The sequence below is a fragment of the Takifugu rubripes genome, unplaced genomic scaffold, assembly GCF_901000725.2.
Source record: "Takifugu rubripes unplaced genomic scaffold, fTakRub1.2, whole genome shotgun sequence".
In the NCBI taxonomy this organism is placed as follows: domain Eukaryota; kingdom Metazoa; phylum Chordata; class Actinopteri; order Tetraodontiformes; family Tetraodontidae; genus Takifugu; species Takifugu rubripes.
In genome coordinates, this window is record NW_021821634.1 from 119,972 (window position 1) to 137,300 (window position 17,329).

The 17,329-nt window shown below is 46.4% G+C and overlaps 1 protein-coding gene across 5 annotated transcripts in view; it reads right to left on the reverse strand.

Moving 5' to 3' along the window:
• Positions 1-671: 671 nt before the first annotated feature.
• LOC101065100 (hydrocephalus-inducing protein-like) overlaps positions 672-17,329 on the reverse strand; it is a 29,992-nt gene continuing 13,334 nt past the window's right edge. For 3 of the 5 annotated variants that reach the window (XM_029832102.1, XM_029832101.1, XM_029832105.1), the window contains 19 exons: positions 16,954-17,053; positions 13,822-13,940; positions 13,330-13,559; positions 13,184-13,251; positions 12,789-13,027; positions 11,744-11,844; positions 11,324-11,459; positions 10,057-10,221; positions 6,615-6,767; positions 5,237-5,475; positions 4,930-5,146; positions 4,717-4,860; positions 4,478-4,621; positions 4,298-4,390; positions 3,686-3,894; positions 3,362-3,491; positions 1,809-2,018; positions 1,220-1,438; positions 813-1,138 (listed from right to left, as the gene is read on the reverse strand). In XM_029832102.1, the coding sequence (XP_029687962.1) occupies positions 902-1,138; positions 1,220-1,438; positions 1,809-2,018; positions 3,362-3,491; positions 3,686-3,894; positions 4,298-4,390; positions 4,478-4,621; positions 4,717-4,860; positions 4,930-5,146; positions 5,237-5,475; positions 6,615-6,767; positions 10,057-10,221; positions 11,324-11,459; positions 11,744-11,844; positions 12,789-13,027; positions 13,184-13,251; positions 13,330-13,559; positions 13,822-13,940; positions 16,954-17,053 (3,153 nt within the window). In that variant the 3' untranslated portion in view covers positions 813-901. The other 2 variants (XM_029832103.1, XM_029832104.1) reach the window with 2 other exon arrangements.

Below are 17,329 nucleotides of genomic sequence, written 5' to 3' on the forward strand. Positions count from 1 at the left end.
GAGAGACTGTCTCTCGGCCGGCCTCGGAATACTCCTGGAAGACCTGGAGAAAGTGTCTGGGGAGAGGGAAGTCTGGGCATCTCTGCTTAGGCTGCTGCCCCCGTGACCCTGTTTTGGATTAAGCGGGAGGAGACCAGGTCACCGATATTCTACCAACCAACGCCATATTTGCAACACCACGATTTGGCCAGCATGGTTTATGCTTCAAAATCAGAGGTGCTTCCTGGATCCAGTTGTTTTAACAGACCCATGACTGACACTGACCTACTCGCCAATTTAGTGGACGACATTTCTGTAGTGATGTTTCCACATTCAAGTCTCGCAGGCTTCTCCGCCATCCTGTACTCTTGTAATAGATTATATATGAATAAAGTTCAATTGAAAATTTACTGAAGTTTAACTTTAATATTCTATACATGCAATTCAGCAGTCCAAACCAAAAAAAAACAAAACCTAATTGGTTACAGGAGCCACTAGAGCCCAAAATGCTTTTGAAAGAAACAACACACATTCTTCTGGCAGTAACCATGGTAACATGGTAATCTTACATAGTTAACATGATAAAGTAGAGAAGGGGGAGATGTTTGCCATGGGAGCATGAGGATAATCAGAAATGCCAGTTAGCCGTTGGTGTTCTTTGGCTACTAGAAATGTGATCCCAAAGCTACATCTTGAAAGTCTTGAAGAATCTTTAATTTTGCTTTTCTCACCATGTATTGTCAGAAAGTACGTTTGGACACAATGTCTGATTAGAAGGTCCGCTCCTATCCCATAACTGCTGCTGCGTCACTGACGTTAGCAACGTGCTACAAGAGAATGACACCATTTCACTGTCTGCACTAGTTCAGTCAGCAGTTTATGTTGTATATACGAGTTCAATGTCTCTCTAATACACGAGTCATTATTCTTCCAAAGGGGAACATATGTTGGGCTGTGTGTATGTGTGTGTCTGCTCCAGCGTACACAGAGTGTGTGACAGGTTCAGCCTGACTGTTGGGGGGACGCCCTCCCCAGTCAGCGTGATGTTCTGTGCTGGGAGAGTCGCCACTTTCAGCTGAGCCTGCTTCTTAAATATCCCGGGAACACCTGGCAAATAGAACACACGTAGACGTTGTTCTGCACTGGCGTCTATGTGACCCTGGAAACATACAAAAGGAAACAGGTCAATAGGGTTAGGGTTAGGGTTCACCAATGAACCACCAACTCTAGCTGCACTCACCCTGTCGGGGATGAACAGAGGCTGGCCCGGTCTGATCCGGTTTCTGACTCTGCATTTGCAGGGTTCCTGCAGAAGAGGGTCCTGCCTGACCCCTTCATGGATCTTTCTGTGACTCTCTTCTGCCTCATCCCCTCTTTGAGGATGTCCAATGCAAAATTCAAAGCCTACTTTTCCAGTATTTGTCAAGGTAACTTCTGCTTCAGCTTCTTTATTAAACAGCTGAACGAATAGGATGAGAAACCAAATCAACACGACACTTGGCACTATATATTTATACAAAAGATGCTCATTTGATTGGACAGGAGATATTCTTCGAGTGCTAATAGAGACTGCAACAGTACTGGTACTTTATAGACAATATCATGCTGATGTACAGGTGTTCTAGTCACCAATAAATAATTCATTAGCAACAGTGTGTCGCTACCTCTCTCTTCTTGTATATTGCTATTAACTTTTTGTATAAAAGCAATATCACACTGGAGGTCATGCTAAATATTAGCACAGGTGTGTGGGAGGAGACCATCTAGCACAATAGAGGGACGGATAGACAGATCAATCCATCTAGATATCTAATATAACGCTATCATACCTGTAGGCCAAAGTCCACATGGGGGGAGTCAAGACTGTAGCTGATGACTGTGGCTTCTCCCACCAATCTGATTCCATATGTGGGGCCTCCTTCGATGTGGCAACGGGCCAACACGTCTTTCCTGGTGTTTTCCTGAGCGTAGAAGGACACCGTCACCTGCTGCCCTTTCCCAGGTTGTAGATGGCCACAATAAGGCACAATGTCAAATACCTATAGACAGAAAAAACCCAGATACCAACATCTTTTCTCTGAAATTACAGGAAGGAGCCTCGTGGATAAGAAGGGAAAGATCTTTTACTACGAGAAGTCCAGCTGAATTCTCCAAACCCTACTGCTGGGAATCTATTGTCTTTATTTGCAAAATAAACAATCTGACCAAATGAAATTGAAATTTTAAAAGCTTGTAGAAGGACCTTTACTGTTTGGGAGACTCCTGCCTCCCAGAAGATGCTGGCATGTGGTTCTCAGAGCTTTTATAGCAGATCCTAAACTCCCATCAGTCACTGTTGATGTGGAGGCGTCCCAATTTAAAGCTGAACTCTCCCAGGATGGGCCATCCAGCGAGACGCCTCATGTCGTCGTCGTTTAACTTTCCTTTATGTATCTTGAGGGCCTGTGCATGTGCATGTGCATGTGCATGTGCATGTGCATGTGCATGTGCCTGCAGTGGTATGTGTGAATGTGCATATTTAAAATGATCCTGACCAGTGAGCCCATCTACCATTGCTGATATGAACAGCCAGCACTTGGAGGGAACATCTAGTTTATATCTGGTGGTGGTTTTAGCTCCAAGAACAGAGAAGCGAGAGGCAGAGCAGCACCAGCAGTGTACAACACACAGTAGCAGCATGGAGCTTTCAGAGATGACCAGATAAACACGGGGATTAAATACTATCAATAAAAAGGGGAGAGGGTCATGTGAGCACAGCTGGTCTGGAACTGCCTGCTGCGAGTGGTCTGTCTGAACGAGACCCGCAGACTTTGCATCACATATGTCCAACAATCCCTGATTCTCACCTCTCGTCTCATCAGGTTGCACTGGTGCCTCAACACCTGATGCGGACCTTGTTGACCTGATGACTGAGCAGATGTGACTCCTGACTCTTTTGCATCACTCATCATCATGATTAAAGTTTAAATCAGCATTGAATCGGTTGTAAGGGCCGTGCTGGTCCCTCTGCCAAGATTAAAGCCCCTGACTGCTCTGGCGATGCCAAAGCCCATGCTCCCATGCTCCAGTCAGCTCAGTATTATCTACTGAGCTGACCAGCTGTAGGCCAGTCCTACCACTCCTTGGCTCTGATCATGGCAGCACAAGAGTGAAGCTGGGATCTACCACACCAGGTAAGATCCAAGATGCAGGCTGTGCAAGAGCCCCTGAGACATTCCAGCACATAAAAGCAGGGTAGAAGATGCTCACAGGAAAAGTGTAGAGGAACATCTGTACCAACTGTGGAGGTTAAAGTGGTCCACAGCTCCAACGGTGGTGGTGAACAACCATGCTAAGATCCTGAGAGACTTCCAGATATACACACAAACCCCAGTCTACTCACTTTTCCAGTGCTTTGTGTAAAGTGATCTTCATCTTCATCAAGCTGGATGGTCACAGAAGACCTGCACGTCTCTTCGCTCTCATTTTTGGAACCGTTTTCCTCCTCTGCTGCCTTTAGCATCTTTATCTCTCTATAAATAATAATTATAAATATGACGACATTAGAAATATGATACAAGAGAGGTTCATATATATCAAACAGCATCACAGATTCTATCATAGTTCATACACCAAAAAAGAAAAAGCTGTATTTTTACACTCTGTTTGCATATTTTATACACATAAAAACGTATGTGCCGCCAGACTTTGAGCAGTGTGGAGTTACCTGTTGTCATTGAGCTCCTTCAGGAAAGTCCAGCGGTAGGTGACGGCCAGAGGGGAGCAGTTCCTCATCACGATCTGTCTCTGAGTCTCCGAGTTGTTCAGCACGTAGCCAAAATCAACCATAGTGGAGGAGAAGTGCAGGTTGGGGAAGTGAAGCTCAGCGTGCAGCTTCACTGGCTCAGAGTATCCCAAGTACTGGACAAGAAGAACCTGGAAGTGGTGATAGGACTCTGACTCCTTTTGTGATGGTGAACGTTTATTAACTGCAAGTATGAGCAAACTACCGAGTTAACTTGGGGTTAGGGTTAGTTAGCGTTCCCTCCCTGCAACAAACAACTGCAAACAGGAAATGGAAAACAGACCATTCTGAAGGGATAAACGTAAGAGCGCGCATTCATTCACCCCTTGAAAACATGAAAATCAACTCCACTCAATGACGTGTGTAACTATGGTCAAACGGAGACATTTTTAAAAATGTTAGCTGTAAAGGAAAAATGAAGAATTGTACATATACAGGCCAGTAAAGTCTAAAGGTGGAAGGGTTAACTGCACCTAAACGCTCATGTTCATAGAAAGATTTCTACATTTCACTGTAGAAAATGCAGAGAGCTACCTCATCCAAAACTTGTGAGACCAAATCCAGACAGTCTGGAGGATTAAAGCATATCCACATCACAGTCTGCTCCCCCACACCCAAAGAAGCAGTCTGGAAAAAGAAGCAATTTCCTAGATGTGTGCCTGGTTCTTCTGATTGGAACCTGCTTGTGGATCATTGTTCACATATGAATGTTACTTTGGTTGTGGCTGAACTGCAGGCTCCTGGAGATTCACACAGAGAGAAGGGCTTCACCAGACACAGCTCCAAGGACAAGGACTGGGATGATACATTGTTCAGGACCAGCTTCTCGTACATGGGCTTCAGATTCTGGCCCAGGACCTGGAGAGTGATGAAACAATAGAAAAACAAGACATTTCAAAGGAGAGCTAAGAGCAGCAAGTCCTGCATCCCTGTCGCCTGCAGTTTTTACCAACCTTTTCCATGTAGAAATTCACCTTTTCAGGAAAAATGTTCAGGAGAGACGACCTAAAACTACAGGTAACATCCACAGAGTGAATGTGCTCATAGGAACTGTGGCCATCCACCATGGTGCGACAGATCAGACGCTCATGCACGACCTGGGGAGACAACATGGCGACGGGCTTACAGATATCCAACAGCCTCAGTGTCTCATCAAAGTGTCTCACCTTGGGGCTGTCTGATGACCCCATTAGAACCAGATCACATGAGGAACCTGGGAAAAGCTCCACCCGAGATGGAACGAGACGGAACACTGGCTTCCCTCTCAAATGAAGCGCAGATCTACGGCCCCTAATCTCTGGCTTGGAATCAGGGCCCCAGTATAACCGGCGAGTTTGCTGGCCGTGGTTAGTCAGTCTGAAGTTGTAGTGGCATGACCCAGGGCTTCAACAACAACATGGACCGCAAGAAATGACGAGTTAGATTGTCAACATTGTAACATTATTGTCGTTTATTACCATATTTTCTCAGTACCTTAAATGTGTGCCAAGATCAATACTGGGAGCAAAAGGTTTATCACTCATAACTGGGGAGCCGATGCCCGTGGCAGACAGGGCAATTGTGTGTGTTTGCCCATGTTGGACCGACACTTTTAGCAAGTCCTTGAACTTCAGTGTGTCGTTAAGGTGAGCCACAACCTTTAGCTCCAACTGGGTCCATGGTGAAATGTCTCCTTCTGCCGGCTCTACTCGCCATAAGGACTTTGTGCAACTCTGTAAAAACCAAATGTGAAGAGGTCAAAGCTACTTAAATCCATCATCACAGTGGTGCACCAGAAGGTACGGGCGGTGCCACTCGTGCTCTAGTGATCGGAGTAATGCCGGACACAATATACTCTCTATGATTAATAGAAATGCTTGTTTCCAGTGCTTGTATCAGCGGTGTAGAGGCCAGTATCGTCTCCACTTCCAGACATGCTGAGCTTTATGTACCTACACAAACACTCTTGGTAATACATCCTGTTGTCGTACAAGGGTACTTATATAATCTATATAAAATGCTTTACATTTACCTATAACTCTCCCTACAATCTACGATCAGCAACCATGTTTATATCGGCATTTCTTTCCTCAGATTTGAGGTCAGGTTTCTCTAAACTAAACTAAAGGAAAGGATGCTCCATCATTTGTGCCCTCACTCCAGTTTTGACGCCGGATGTTTGTCGAACTCCTGTACGCCATATTCTCCGACATTAAGCCTCAGAAATGAGTGTCGTGAACATTTGGTATATTTATTGGAAAACTGTTACTGTTCTCATATGAACTAAAGGTGTTAACGGACTCACCAAATGTCTTTAAAGTTGTCAGAAAAACAAAACAAATTTAAACTCAGTATCTGTATTTTGCTCCGAATGAGCTGTCATGTGTTAGAGAGAGGTTAAGGGTTAGGGTTAGGGTTAGGGGGTTAGGGTTAGAGGGTTAGAGTTAGGGGGTAGGGGGTTAGAGGGTTAGAGTTAGGGGGTAGGGGGTTAGAGTTAGGGGGTAGGGGGTTAGAGGGTTAGAGGGTTAGAGGGTTAGAGTTAGAGTTAGGGTTAGGTTAGGGTCAGAGGGTAGGGGGTTAGGGTTAAAGGTTAGGGGTTAGAGGGTTAGGGTTCAAGTTAGGGGGTAGGGGGTTAGGGTCACGCTCATACCAGGGTTAGGGTTAGGGTTAAAGGTTAGGGTTAGGGCTAGAGTTAGGGGGTTAGGGTTAGAATTAGGTTTAAAGGTTAGGGTTAGAGTTAGGTTAGGGTTAGGGGGTAGAGGGTTAGGGTTAGAGTTAGGGGGTTAGGGTTAGGACTAGAGTTATGGGTTAGGGGGTTAGGGTTAGAATTAGGTTTAAAGGTTAGGGTTAGAGTTAGGGGTTAGGCTCATACCAGGGATGCAGTGAAGCGTGCTGGAATAGGTGACTTGTTTGACAGCTCAAGGGTTCTTATCTTGTCCTTAAGAACCAGAACTTTGCCAAAGTCCAGAAGTTGATTCTGACTTTCAACTATTGGCCCCTGCCCAATACATGACACGATGACCTCCTGGAGGATGACAGAAAGTCAAGAAACATGAACATTCTAGAAGAGTGTTTAGTTTAACCTGAAGTTACATTCATGTGTTTAAAAGGTCTCATGTTTAACTTTGGTTTTATAATATAGCAACACACACACACACACACACACACACACTTTTCTGTCTTTTTTGGGACCCTCATTGACATATGACATGACCCATTTTTCTGCCCTAACCTCTTAACTAACCCTAACCCTAAAACATGACCCAAACCCAGTTCTTCTTAATCTCCAGACGACCCTACTCCATGTATTTCTTGCTAACCCTAACCCAATTTCAACCAAATAACTTACCATTCTTACATTCTGTTGTTTAATCAGTGGTGTTTGAATATTATTCACTACATTTAAAACAATTATTCTTAATTCATCTAACTTTCTTATTCACCAATATTGACCTCCTTTCACCTTAACCCATGTAACATTTCCTAACCATAACCTTCCCCGTGCTATACCCAACCCTTACCATTATCCTAACCCTCACAATCATCTATTTTTCCCCTGATTTCCACGATTATTCCTATTAATCTTCAGACATCATGATTCCTGCTATTTTATGCTAACCCAAAACTCCCCCACCCAATGCCTAACCAAGCATTATGCTTTATTCTTTTAAATGGGCTTCTTCACTGATAAAGTTCTAGCTATCAGAGAGAAAGCTAACCAGGCCATCCCAACAACTGGACCATCACCAGATGTGCCGACTGTGGGAACATACAGGTTCTCCAACGAGCCCTTAAACTCCTTCAGCCCTATATATTTTTCTGAGGCGTCTTCGCTAATTCAGAAATCCAAGACCACCACGTGTCCTTTAGATCCCATCCCAACACACCTGATGTGTTGGGATGGGATCCAATGATAGGCAGTTCTGTCCTGGACCAGATCAATGGTTCTTTAGTGACAGGTTATGGACCCCGGTCCTACAAGGTGGCAGTGATTAAGCCGTTGCTTATAAAACCATCACTGGATCCTGATGTCTGAGCAAATTATAGGCCAATATCCAACCTTCCTTTGATCTCTAAAGTTCTAGAGAAGGTGGTGGTGACTCAGTTACTGGAGCACCTGCAGAGGAACAGCCTGTTTGAGATGTTTCAGTCAGGCTTTAGAGCTCATCACAGCACAGAAACAGCACTTCTTAAAGTCACTAATGATCTTCTCATAGCTTCAGATCATGGACTGGTCTCTATGCTGGTTCTGCTGGACCTCAGTGCTGCTTTTGATCCAGTTGATCACAGCATCCTGTTACAGAGACTGGAACATGTGATTGGGATTAAAGGGACAGCACTAGACTGGTTTAGATCATATTTATCTGATAGATACCAGTTTGCTCATGTCCATGGAGTTCCCTCTTCCCTCCTCATACAGTAGGGTTAGCCATGGTGTTCCCTCTTCATACAGCAGGGTTAGCCATGGTGTTCCCTCTTCATACAGCAGGGTTAGCCATGGTGTTCCCTCCTCATACAGTAGGGTTAGCCATGGAGTTCCCTCCTCATACAGTAGGGTTAGCCATGGAGCCATGGAGTTCCCTCCTCATACAGCAGGGTTAGCCATGGAGTTCCCTCCTCATACAGTAGGGTTAGCCATGGAGTTCCCTCCTCATACAGTAGGGTTAGCCATGGAGTTCCCTCCTCATACAGTAGGGTTAGCCATGGAGTTCCCTCCTCATACAGTAGGGTTAGCCATGGAGTTCCCTCCTCATACAGTAGGGTTAGCCATGGAGTTCCCTCTTCATACAGTAGGGTTAGCCATGGAGTTCCCTCTTCATACAGCAGGGTTAGCCATGGAGTTCCCTCCTCATACAGCAGGGTTAGCCATGGAGTTCCCTCCTCATACAGCAGGGTTAGCCATGGAGTTCCGTCCTCATACAGCAGGGTTAGCCATGGTGTTCCCTCTTCATACAGCAGGGTTAGCCATGGTGTTCCCTCCTCATACAGCAGGGTTAGCCATGGAGTTCCCTCCTCATACAGCAGGGTTAGCCATGGAGTTCCGTCCTCATACAGCAGGGTTAGCCATGGTGTTCCCTCCTCATACAGCAGGGTTAGCCATGGAGTTCCCTCGTCATACAGTAGGGTTAGCCATGGAGTTCCCTCCTCATACAGTAGGGTTAGCCATGGTGTTCCCTCTTCATACAGCAGGGTTAGCCATGGCGTTCCCTCCTCATACAGCAGGGTTAGCCATGGAGTTCCCTCGTCATACAGTAGGGTTAGCCATGGTGTTCCCTCTTCATACAGTAGGGTTAGCCATGGAGTTCCCTCCTCATACAGCAGGGTTAGCCATGGTGTTCCCCTCTCATACAGTAGGGTTAGCCATGGTGTTCCCCTCTTCATACAGCAGGTTAGCCATGGAGTTCCCCTCCTCATACAGCAGGGTTTAGCCATGTGATTCCCTCTTCATACAGCAGGGTTAGCCATGGGGTTCCCTCTTCATACAGCAGGGTTAGCCATGGAGTTCCCTCTTCATACAGCAGGGTTAGCCATGGAGTTCCCTCCTCATACAGCAGGGTTAGCCATGGTGTTCCCTCTTCATACAGTAGGGTTAGCCATGGTGTTCCCTTCATACAGTAGGGTTAGCCATGGTGTTCCCTCTTCATACAGTAGGGTTAGCCATGGAGTTCCCTCCTCATACAGTAGGGTTAGCCATGGTGTTCCCTCCTCATACAGTAGGGTTAGCCATGGAGTTCCCTCCTCATACAGCAGGGTTAGCCATGGAGTTCCCTCCTCATACAGTAGGGTTAGCCATGGAGTTCCCTCGTCATACAGTAGGGTTAGCCATGGTGTTCCCTCTTCATACAGTAGGGTTAGCCATGGAGTTCCCTCCTCATACAGTAGGGTTAGCCATGGTGTTCCCTCCTCATACAGTAGGGTTAGCCATGGTGTTCCCTCCTCATACAGTAGGGTTAGCCATGGTGTTCCCTCTTCATACAGTAGGGTTAGCCATGGAGTTCCCTCCTCATACAGTAGGGTTAGCCATGGTGTTCCCTCTTCATACAGTAGGGTTAGCCATGGTGTTCCCTCTTCATACAGTAGGGTTCCCTCTTCATACAGTAGGGTTAGCCATGGTGTTCCCTCTTCATACAGTAGGGTTAGCCATATTCCTCAAACAGTGCTTTGAAGTTGGCAGGACCGAATAAAATGTCCTCTTTGCAAAAATGTTGTTACTTTGTTAGTAGGATCAGTATTTTGCCACTCAATATGTAGTTTCTCTCTCTCTCACACACACACACACACACACACACACACACACACACACACACACTCACCAAAGGTGGCTGGATACTGCCAAAAACAGCGATGCGTAGAGTATGCTGTAGTGTTCCAGTAGCCTTGGCTAGCAAAAGCACAGGAATCTCTAGTGAACTACCAGGACCAATCACTCCTTTCGGCTTTGAAATGTACGACAGCTTTAACTGATCCCCCTCATGAGCCTGAAAAAAAAAAAAAAAAAAAAAAATCATAGACAAATGTCAATAACTGAAGAGTGAAGAGTTCAAATAGTTCAAACTACCTAAAGTAATGGGGGAGAGTTCTAGTTTAGACTTTCATTGTAAACTTAACCCTAACCCTGACCCTGACCCTAACCCTAACCCTAACCCTGACCCTAACCCTGACCCTGACCCTGACCCTAACCCTGACCCTGACCCTAACCCTGACCCTGACCCTGACCCTAACCCTAACCCTGACCCTAACCCTGACCCCCTAACCCTATCCACCTTGGCCAGGACCTGAGAAAGGTCTGGAAACAGCTCTCATGAGTGGAGTCAGCCTTCCTTCAGAACATAAAGTTCAGATTCCTGGAGCAGAAGAATGTGCGTCTTTGCTAGTAACCCAGCAGTAACTAAAGCCAGAGCTGATCAAGTCAGTTGAGTTATCAGACATAATCAGTGATAATAAGGAATCAGGTGTTGGAGAGATATCAGGCCGAACTGACTCAGCAGAACAGGCTGAGAGAAGATGATCTAATCCTAACCCTAGTGCTAACCCAAACCCTAGTGCTAACCCTAACCCCTACTTACCCTAACCCTAGTGCTAACCCTAACCCTAGTGCTAACCCTAACCCTGTGCTAACCCTAACCCCTACTTACCCTAACCCTAACCCTGTGCTAACCCTAACCCCTACTTACCCTAACCCTAACCCCTATTTACCCTAACCCCTACTTACCCTAACCCCTACTAACCCCACTTACCCTAACCCTCTAATGCCTGGGTGGAAAAGCAGTTTTACTTCAATGGAATTTTATTTTAAATGCCTGCATTTTCTTAAAAATTGGCCCATCTGACTGAAAATGTGCCAACTCTAACCCTAATCCTGTGCTAACCCTAATCCTGTGCTAACCTTAACCCTGTGCTAACCCTAATCCTGTGCTAACCCTAATCCTGTGCTAACTTTAACCCTGTGCTAACCTTAACCCTAACCCTGTGCTAACCCTAACCCTGTGCTAACCCTATCCCTCACATTAGAGAAGCACATGAATGACTTCATCCTGCTCATAATAACAACAACAACAACAATGCCATCATGCTGCCCACCTGCTCCAGCACGCTGCAGCAGGCAGGCAGCTCACTGGTGTTGGTGAGGAGCACTCTCTGTTCACAGGGCTGGTTGAGGAAACATCGTTTAAAGTCCAGCCGGGGGGTGTCCAGGACAACATCGGGAACGCCACATCTGTTGATGGGAGACGAGCAGAGAGGAGGGTTAGTTAAGGTCAAGGTTAAGGTTAGTCCCAAAATGAGATTAGACCTCCGATTCTGCCTGAATCAGTTACTTTAGCTTCATGTGCTGCGGAGGCCACTTTAGTGTTGTTTACGTTGTGGAATACCATGAATAACCAGAACCAAAGGGTTAACCCTAACCCAAACCTGGTTAGGGTTAACCCTAACCCTAACTGTACACATACTGAGGAACGTACACGATGACATCATTGTCTCATCAAAATGAAGGTCTCTGACCTGGCATTGATAGGAAGAGTTCGGATCTCCTCCCCGACACCCTCAACGTCCACCACCAGCGCCAGCCGGTATGTCTTCAGGGTGTTGGCGCACAGCGTCACCTGCACACGTGACACACACTCACAATCTGCTAACCCTGACCCTGACCCTAACCCTAACCCTGACCCTAACCCTGACCCTAACCCTGACCCTGACCCTGACCCTGATCCTAACCCTGACCCTGACCCTAACCCTGACCCTAACCCTGACCCTGACCCTGACCCTGACCCTAACCCTGACCCTGACCCTAACCCTAACCCTGACCCTAACCCTATCTTTAGTTCGTCTGAATATGCTGAAGGGTGGCCACCGTTACACACACACACACACACACACACACGCACACACACACGCATGCACACACACACGACTGATGTCTCCAGCTCAACACAGGAAGACAACCAACCGTTCTCACTCACGTCCACACCTACAGGCAGTTTAGATTTAGCTAGTTCATTTGTCAGCCAAAGCACATGTTCGGATTGTGTGTGTGTGTGTGTGTCTGCGTGTGTGTGCATGCGAGGGGAGGGGGTGGATGCTGAAGCACCAGAAGAACCCCCAGGGGTGCGGGGAGCACGTGCAGTGTCGGGGGTGATTCTATAATGAGCTTCGTTAGCTGAGCTGCCCAGAAGACAGTTGAAAGGTCGTCAGGTCGTGAAATAAGAAGCCAAAGATGTGGAACTTGGGGACGTCTATTTAACCGCCCGTGTTCTAATGTTTTCAGTCAGGCTTTAGGGTTCATCATATAGGATGAACGCCTGCTTCACTTGGAAACGTATAGTAATTAGAAATAAGCACTCCATCAATTCATACTGTGACTAAGACTCATAGTATAGAATATATAGGCAGTCATACATGGTCACAGAGCTCTGCCTTGGACCCTTTGATCCACATTTAATTAAAATCTGTTGAACGTTTTGAGTTATTTGGCTAACAGGCTCTCACATAACCTCGCGAGAGGTAAAAATAAATATCTCATTAAAAAAAAAAGAAATCCAAACTTTACCTGAATTGTAACATGCGACTGTGGCGACACAGAACCTGAACTGGGACTGATGGTGAACTCAGCTGGTCCGACAGAAATCCGTTCAGAGGAAAACTGCGGATGGTTCCTGGAAACGTCAGACAAGTGCTCCTCATAGGACACGCTGGAAGAGCCGCGTCCGTCTCCCAGGACGCGCAGCGTGAAGGTCAAGGTCACACGGGAGGTGTTGAAGACAGAAAAAGATAATGTCTTTGGGAAGCCTGTAGAGAAAAGGGAGGGAGAAGCTCATGGAATATGACAGGGACAGAATAAATCAGGATAAAACAAGTAAAGTAAAATGGAAGCCTCACTACAACTCACAATATTTGGCTGACATGAGCAAAAACGGTGAAGTTATAATGAACACAGGAACTCACCAAAAGCTACAACTCCAAAATTTAGATCTGAGACACTGAGGTCAAAAGTGGGACCGATGACACGTCCCCTGGAAGACAATAAGGCCTCAGAAGGTTTGAATCATCAGTCCATAAAGTGGTGGTTCTGAACACACGGGATGACCTACCTGAAGGTCAACGAGGTGGCGTCAGGGTTCCCCATCACCGTTAACAGCAGCCGCTCAGAGAACGAGCCACAGGTGTGACTGAGGAAGGAGACCTGGACAGTGTGGCAGCCACCAGGGGGCACCACACCTTCATCGGGACGTATGGAGAAACAGCCACCAAAGCCAGTGGCGGGCGTTGGCACTTTGATGGTGAACGTGGCCTCGATTAGTCCAATATTGGACAGCTGCACCTGAAATGAGGAGAAGGACCGACTGATCCCATAAATAGCTCTGATATCATCATCGGAATCTTCCATAGGATGTTTGTCCCTCTTTAGCCCGTGGTTCTCATCCTATATGTGCAATGTTGCAAATATCTCACTTATGGAAACATCTGTGAGTGTTGGAGCTCTTATTCTGAAGATTTTAACACAATGGTCATTACAGGATCACATTATACCTACAAAGGTATAAAAAAAATGCAGTCGGCTCCTGTGGTTTCATTTTTCTTACCTCGTAGCAGTTGTTGCTACCCATGAATATATTTCCCATGTCCATCACACTGTAGTTTGGTTGAAGGTCAGGACCCATGGCGTCCCCCATTATGGTCAGAGCCAATGTGGATTCACGCCCTACAGCCAGACAGTAGAGTCGAAAAGGGATGAAGAGGACATACGCTGCACAACTACCATGTAAAACGTATAGCTAGGACTGAGTTCCTGCGTGGCCTTGAGATAATAACGTATAGGTAGGACTGAGTTCCTGCGTGGCCATGAGATAATAACGTACAGGTAGGACTGAGTTCCTGCGTGGCCATGAGATAATAACGTATAGCTAGGACTGAGTTCCTGCGTGGCCATGAGATAATAACGTACAGCTAGGACTGAGTTCCTGCGTGGCCATGAGATAATAACGTACAGCTAGGATTGAGTTCCTGCGTGGCCTTGAGATAATAACGTACAGCTAGGACTGAGTTCCTGCGTGGCCATGAGATAATAATGTACAGCTAGGACAGAGTTCCTGCGTGGCCATGAGATAATAACGTACAGCTAGGACTGAGTTCCTGCGTGGCCATGAGATAATAACATACAGCTAGGACTGAGTTCCTGCGTGGCCTTGAGATAATAACGTACAGCTAGGATTGAGTTCCTGCGTGGCCATGAGATAATAACGTACAGCTAGGACTGAGTTCCTGCGTGGCCATGAGATAATAACGTACAGCTAGGACTGAGTTCCTGCGTGGCCATGAGATAATAACGTACAGCTAGGACTGAGTTCCTGCGTGGCCATGAGATAATAACATACAGCTAGGACTGAGTTCCTGCGTGGCCTTGAGATAATAACGTACAGCTAGGACTGAGTTCCTGCGTGGCCTTGAGATAATAACGTACAGCTAGGACTGAGTTCCTGCGTGGCCATGAGATAATAACGTACAGCTAGGACTGAGTTCCTGCGTGGCCTTGAGATAATAACGTACAGCTAGGACTGAGTTCCTGCGTGGCCTTGAGATAATAACGTATAGGTAGGACTGAGTTCCTGCGTGGCCTTGAGATAATAACGTACAGCTAGGACTGAGTTCCTGCGTGGCCTTGAGATAATAACGTACAGCTAGGACTGAGTTCCTGCGTGGCCATGAGATATAACGTATAGCTAGGACTGAGTTCCTGCGTGGCCTTGAGATAATAATGTACAGCTAGGACTGAGTTCCTGCGTGGCCTTGAGATAATAACGTATAGCTAGGACTAAGTTCCTGCGTGGCCTTGAGATAATAACGTATAGCTAGGACTAAGTTCCTGCGTGGCCTTGAGATAATAACGTACAGCTAGGACTGAGTTCCTGCGTGGCCATGAGATATAACGTATAGCTAGGACTGAGTTCCTGCGTGGCCTTGATAATAATGTACAGCTAGGACTGAGTTCCTGCGTGGCCTTGAGATAATAACGTATAGCAGGACATAGTTCCTGCGTGGCCATGAGATAATAATGTACAGCTAGGACTGAGTTCCTGCGTGGCCATGAGATAATAACGTACAGCTAGGACTGAGTTCCTGCGTGGCCATGAGATAATAACGTACAGCTAGGACTGAGTTCCTGCGTGGCCATGAGATAATAACGCTACAGCTAGGACTGAGTTCCTGCGTGGCCTGAGATAATAACGTACAGCTAGGACTGAGTTCCTGCGTTGGCCTTGAGATAATAACGTACAGCTAGGACTGAGTTCCTGCGTGGCCTTGAGATAATAACGTACAGCTAGGACTGAGTTCCTGCGTGGCCTTGAGATAATAACGTTACAGCTAGGACTGAGTTCCTGCGTGGCCTTGAGATAATAACGTACAGCTAGGACTGAGTTCCTGCGTGGCCTTGAGATAATAACGTACAGCTAGGACTGAGTTCCTGCGTGGCCTTGAGATAATAACGTACAGCTAGGACTGAGTTCCTGCGTGGCCTTGAGATAATAACGTATAGCTAGGACTGAGTTCCTGCGTGGCCATGAGATAATAACGTAAGATTCCTGCGTGGCCATGAGATAATAACGTATAGCTAGGACTGAGTTCCTGCGTGGCCATGAGATAATAACGTACAGCTAGGACTGAGTTCCTGCGTGGCCTTGAGATAATAACGTATAGCTAGGACTGAGTTCCTGCGTGGCCATGAGATAATAACGTATAGCTAGGACTGAGTTCCTGCGTGGCCATGAGATAATAACGTATAGCTAGGACTTTGTCCCTCTTGTTGCCCCGTTTTCTGCCCTGCCGGCTCCCTGCCTGGCTTTGAGGTCCTGGTTTACAACCTCTGCAGATGTTACCGGGTGGATCACTTTTCCTGTGGGAAATAATCTGTTGATTACTTCTAATTTGGATTTACTTTTACTAAAGACTCCTGTTCGATTAAACGCAGGTTGTGTGTCTGTGCTGCATTTGGTCTAAAAGCACAATGGCCTTGGCTTCATATTGAGTCACACTACCTTGAGACGACCCCTGGAAATGGTCTCAGTCAGTGTCCGTAGGACTTGTGGGTCTGTGGACTGGAACTGGTACCTTAAAGACCAAACTGGTGCAGCTGGTTCCAATTTGGACATTTCAGATCCTTCCACAGCTGTTCAAATCAGACCAGGACTCTGGACCAGGACTCTGGACCAGGACTCTGGACCATGTTTCTGACATGGTGAACAGCACAAGTCAAACTGAGTCTGACATATTGGATTCTGATTCAGGCCACTTCCTAATGTGGTCTGAGCAGCCAGGGCCCGTTTGGGTGGCTTCCTGTCCTCCAATGTTCAACTGCAGGTCAGTAGACCAACCCGGTCCATCTGTGGGATTCCCACCAGTTATTGAGAACTGAAGGAGTCTGTTGGATTTATTCTCTTAAACCAAAAATGCTTTTTGACCTGGACTGAGAACATTCAGGGACGAACCTTCATTTTTGTACAGGTCGATTTCTTTTTAATGATTCAGTTGAACCAAAATTATAAAGCAGTGTATAAACTAATGAGAAATTAGTTCATTTTCATTATTTTTGTTACTTTTGTCCATTTTAAGCTAGATTTGTGACTACAGTTTTATTTCTTTTAAGTGAAGTCTATAGCAACACTGTTAATGTGAATTGAATTCATTAGTGAAACGTTAATTGGTAGGCAGGCACTCACCAGTGATGTCACAGTAGATGGTCTCCTGGTACAGTTTGGCCTCCTCAGGCTTGAAGACAATATTTAACTCTACTGGGATGTTGGGCCACACTTCTCCCTCCTGAGGAGGAGCATCAAACATGTTTAAATCCCAGTTACACTAATGAGCCCTGATTTAGCATCACCACGACAACCTGCCGGTTAGGGTCAGGGTTAGGGTTAGTTGTTAGGGTTAGGGTTAGGGTTAGGCCATTACACCTTAGGGTTAGGGTCAGGGTTAGGGTTAGACAGCAGCCTGATGCTAAGCTGTCATGGCCTTCGTGCATTAATGTGGAATGGCCTAACCCTAACCCTAACACTAACCCTACCCCAAACCCTCTAACCCTAACCTAACCCA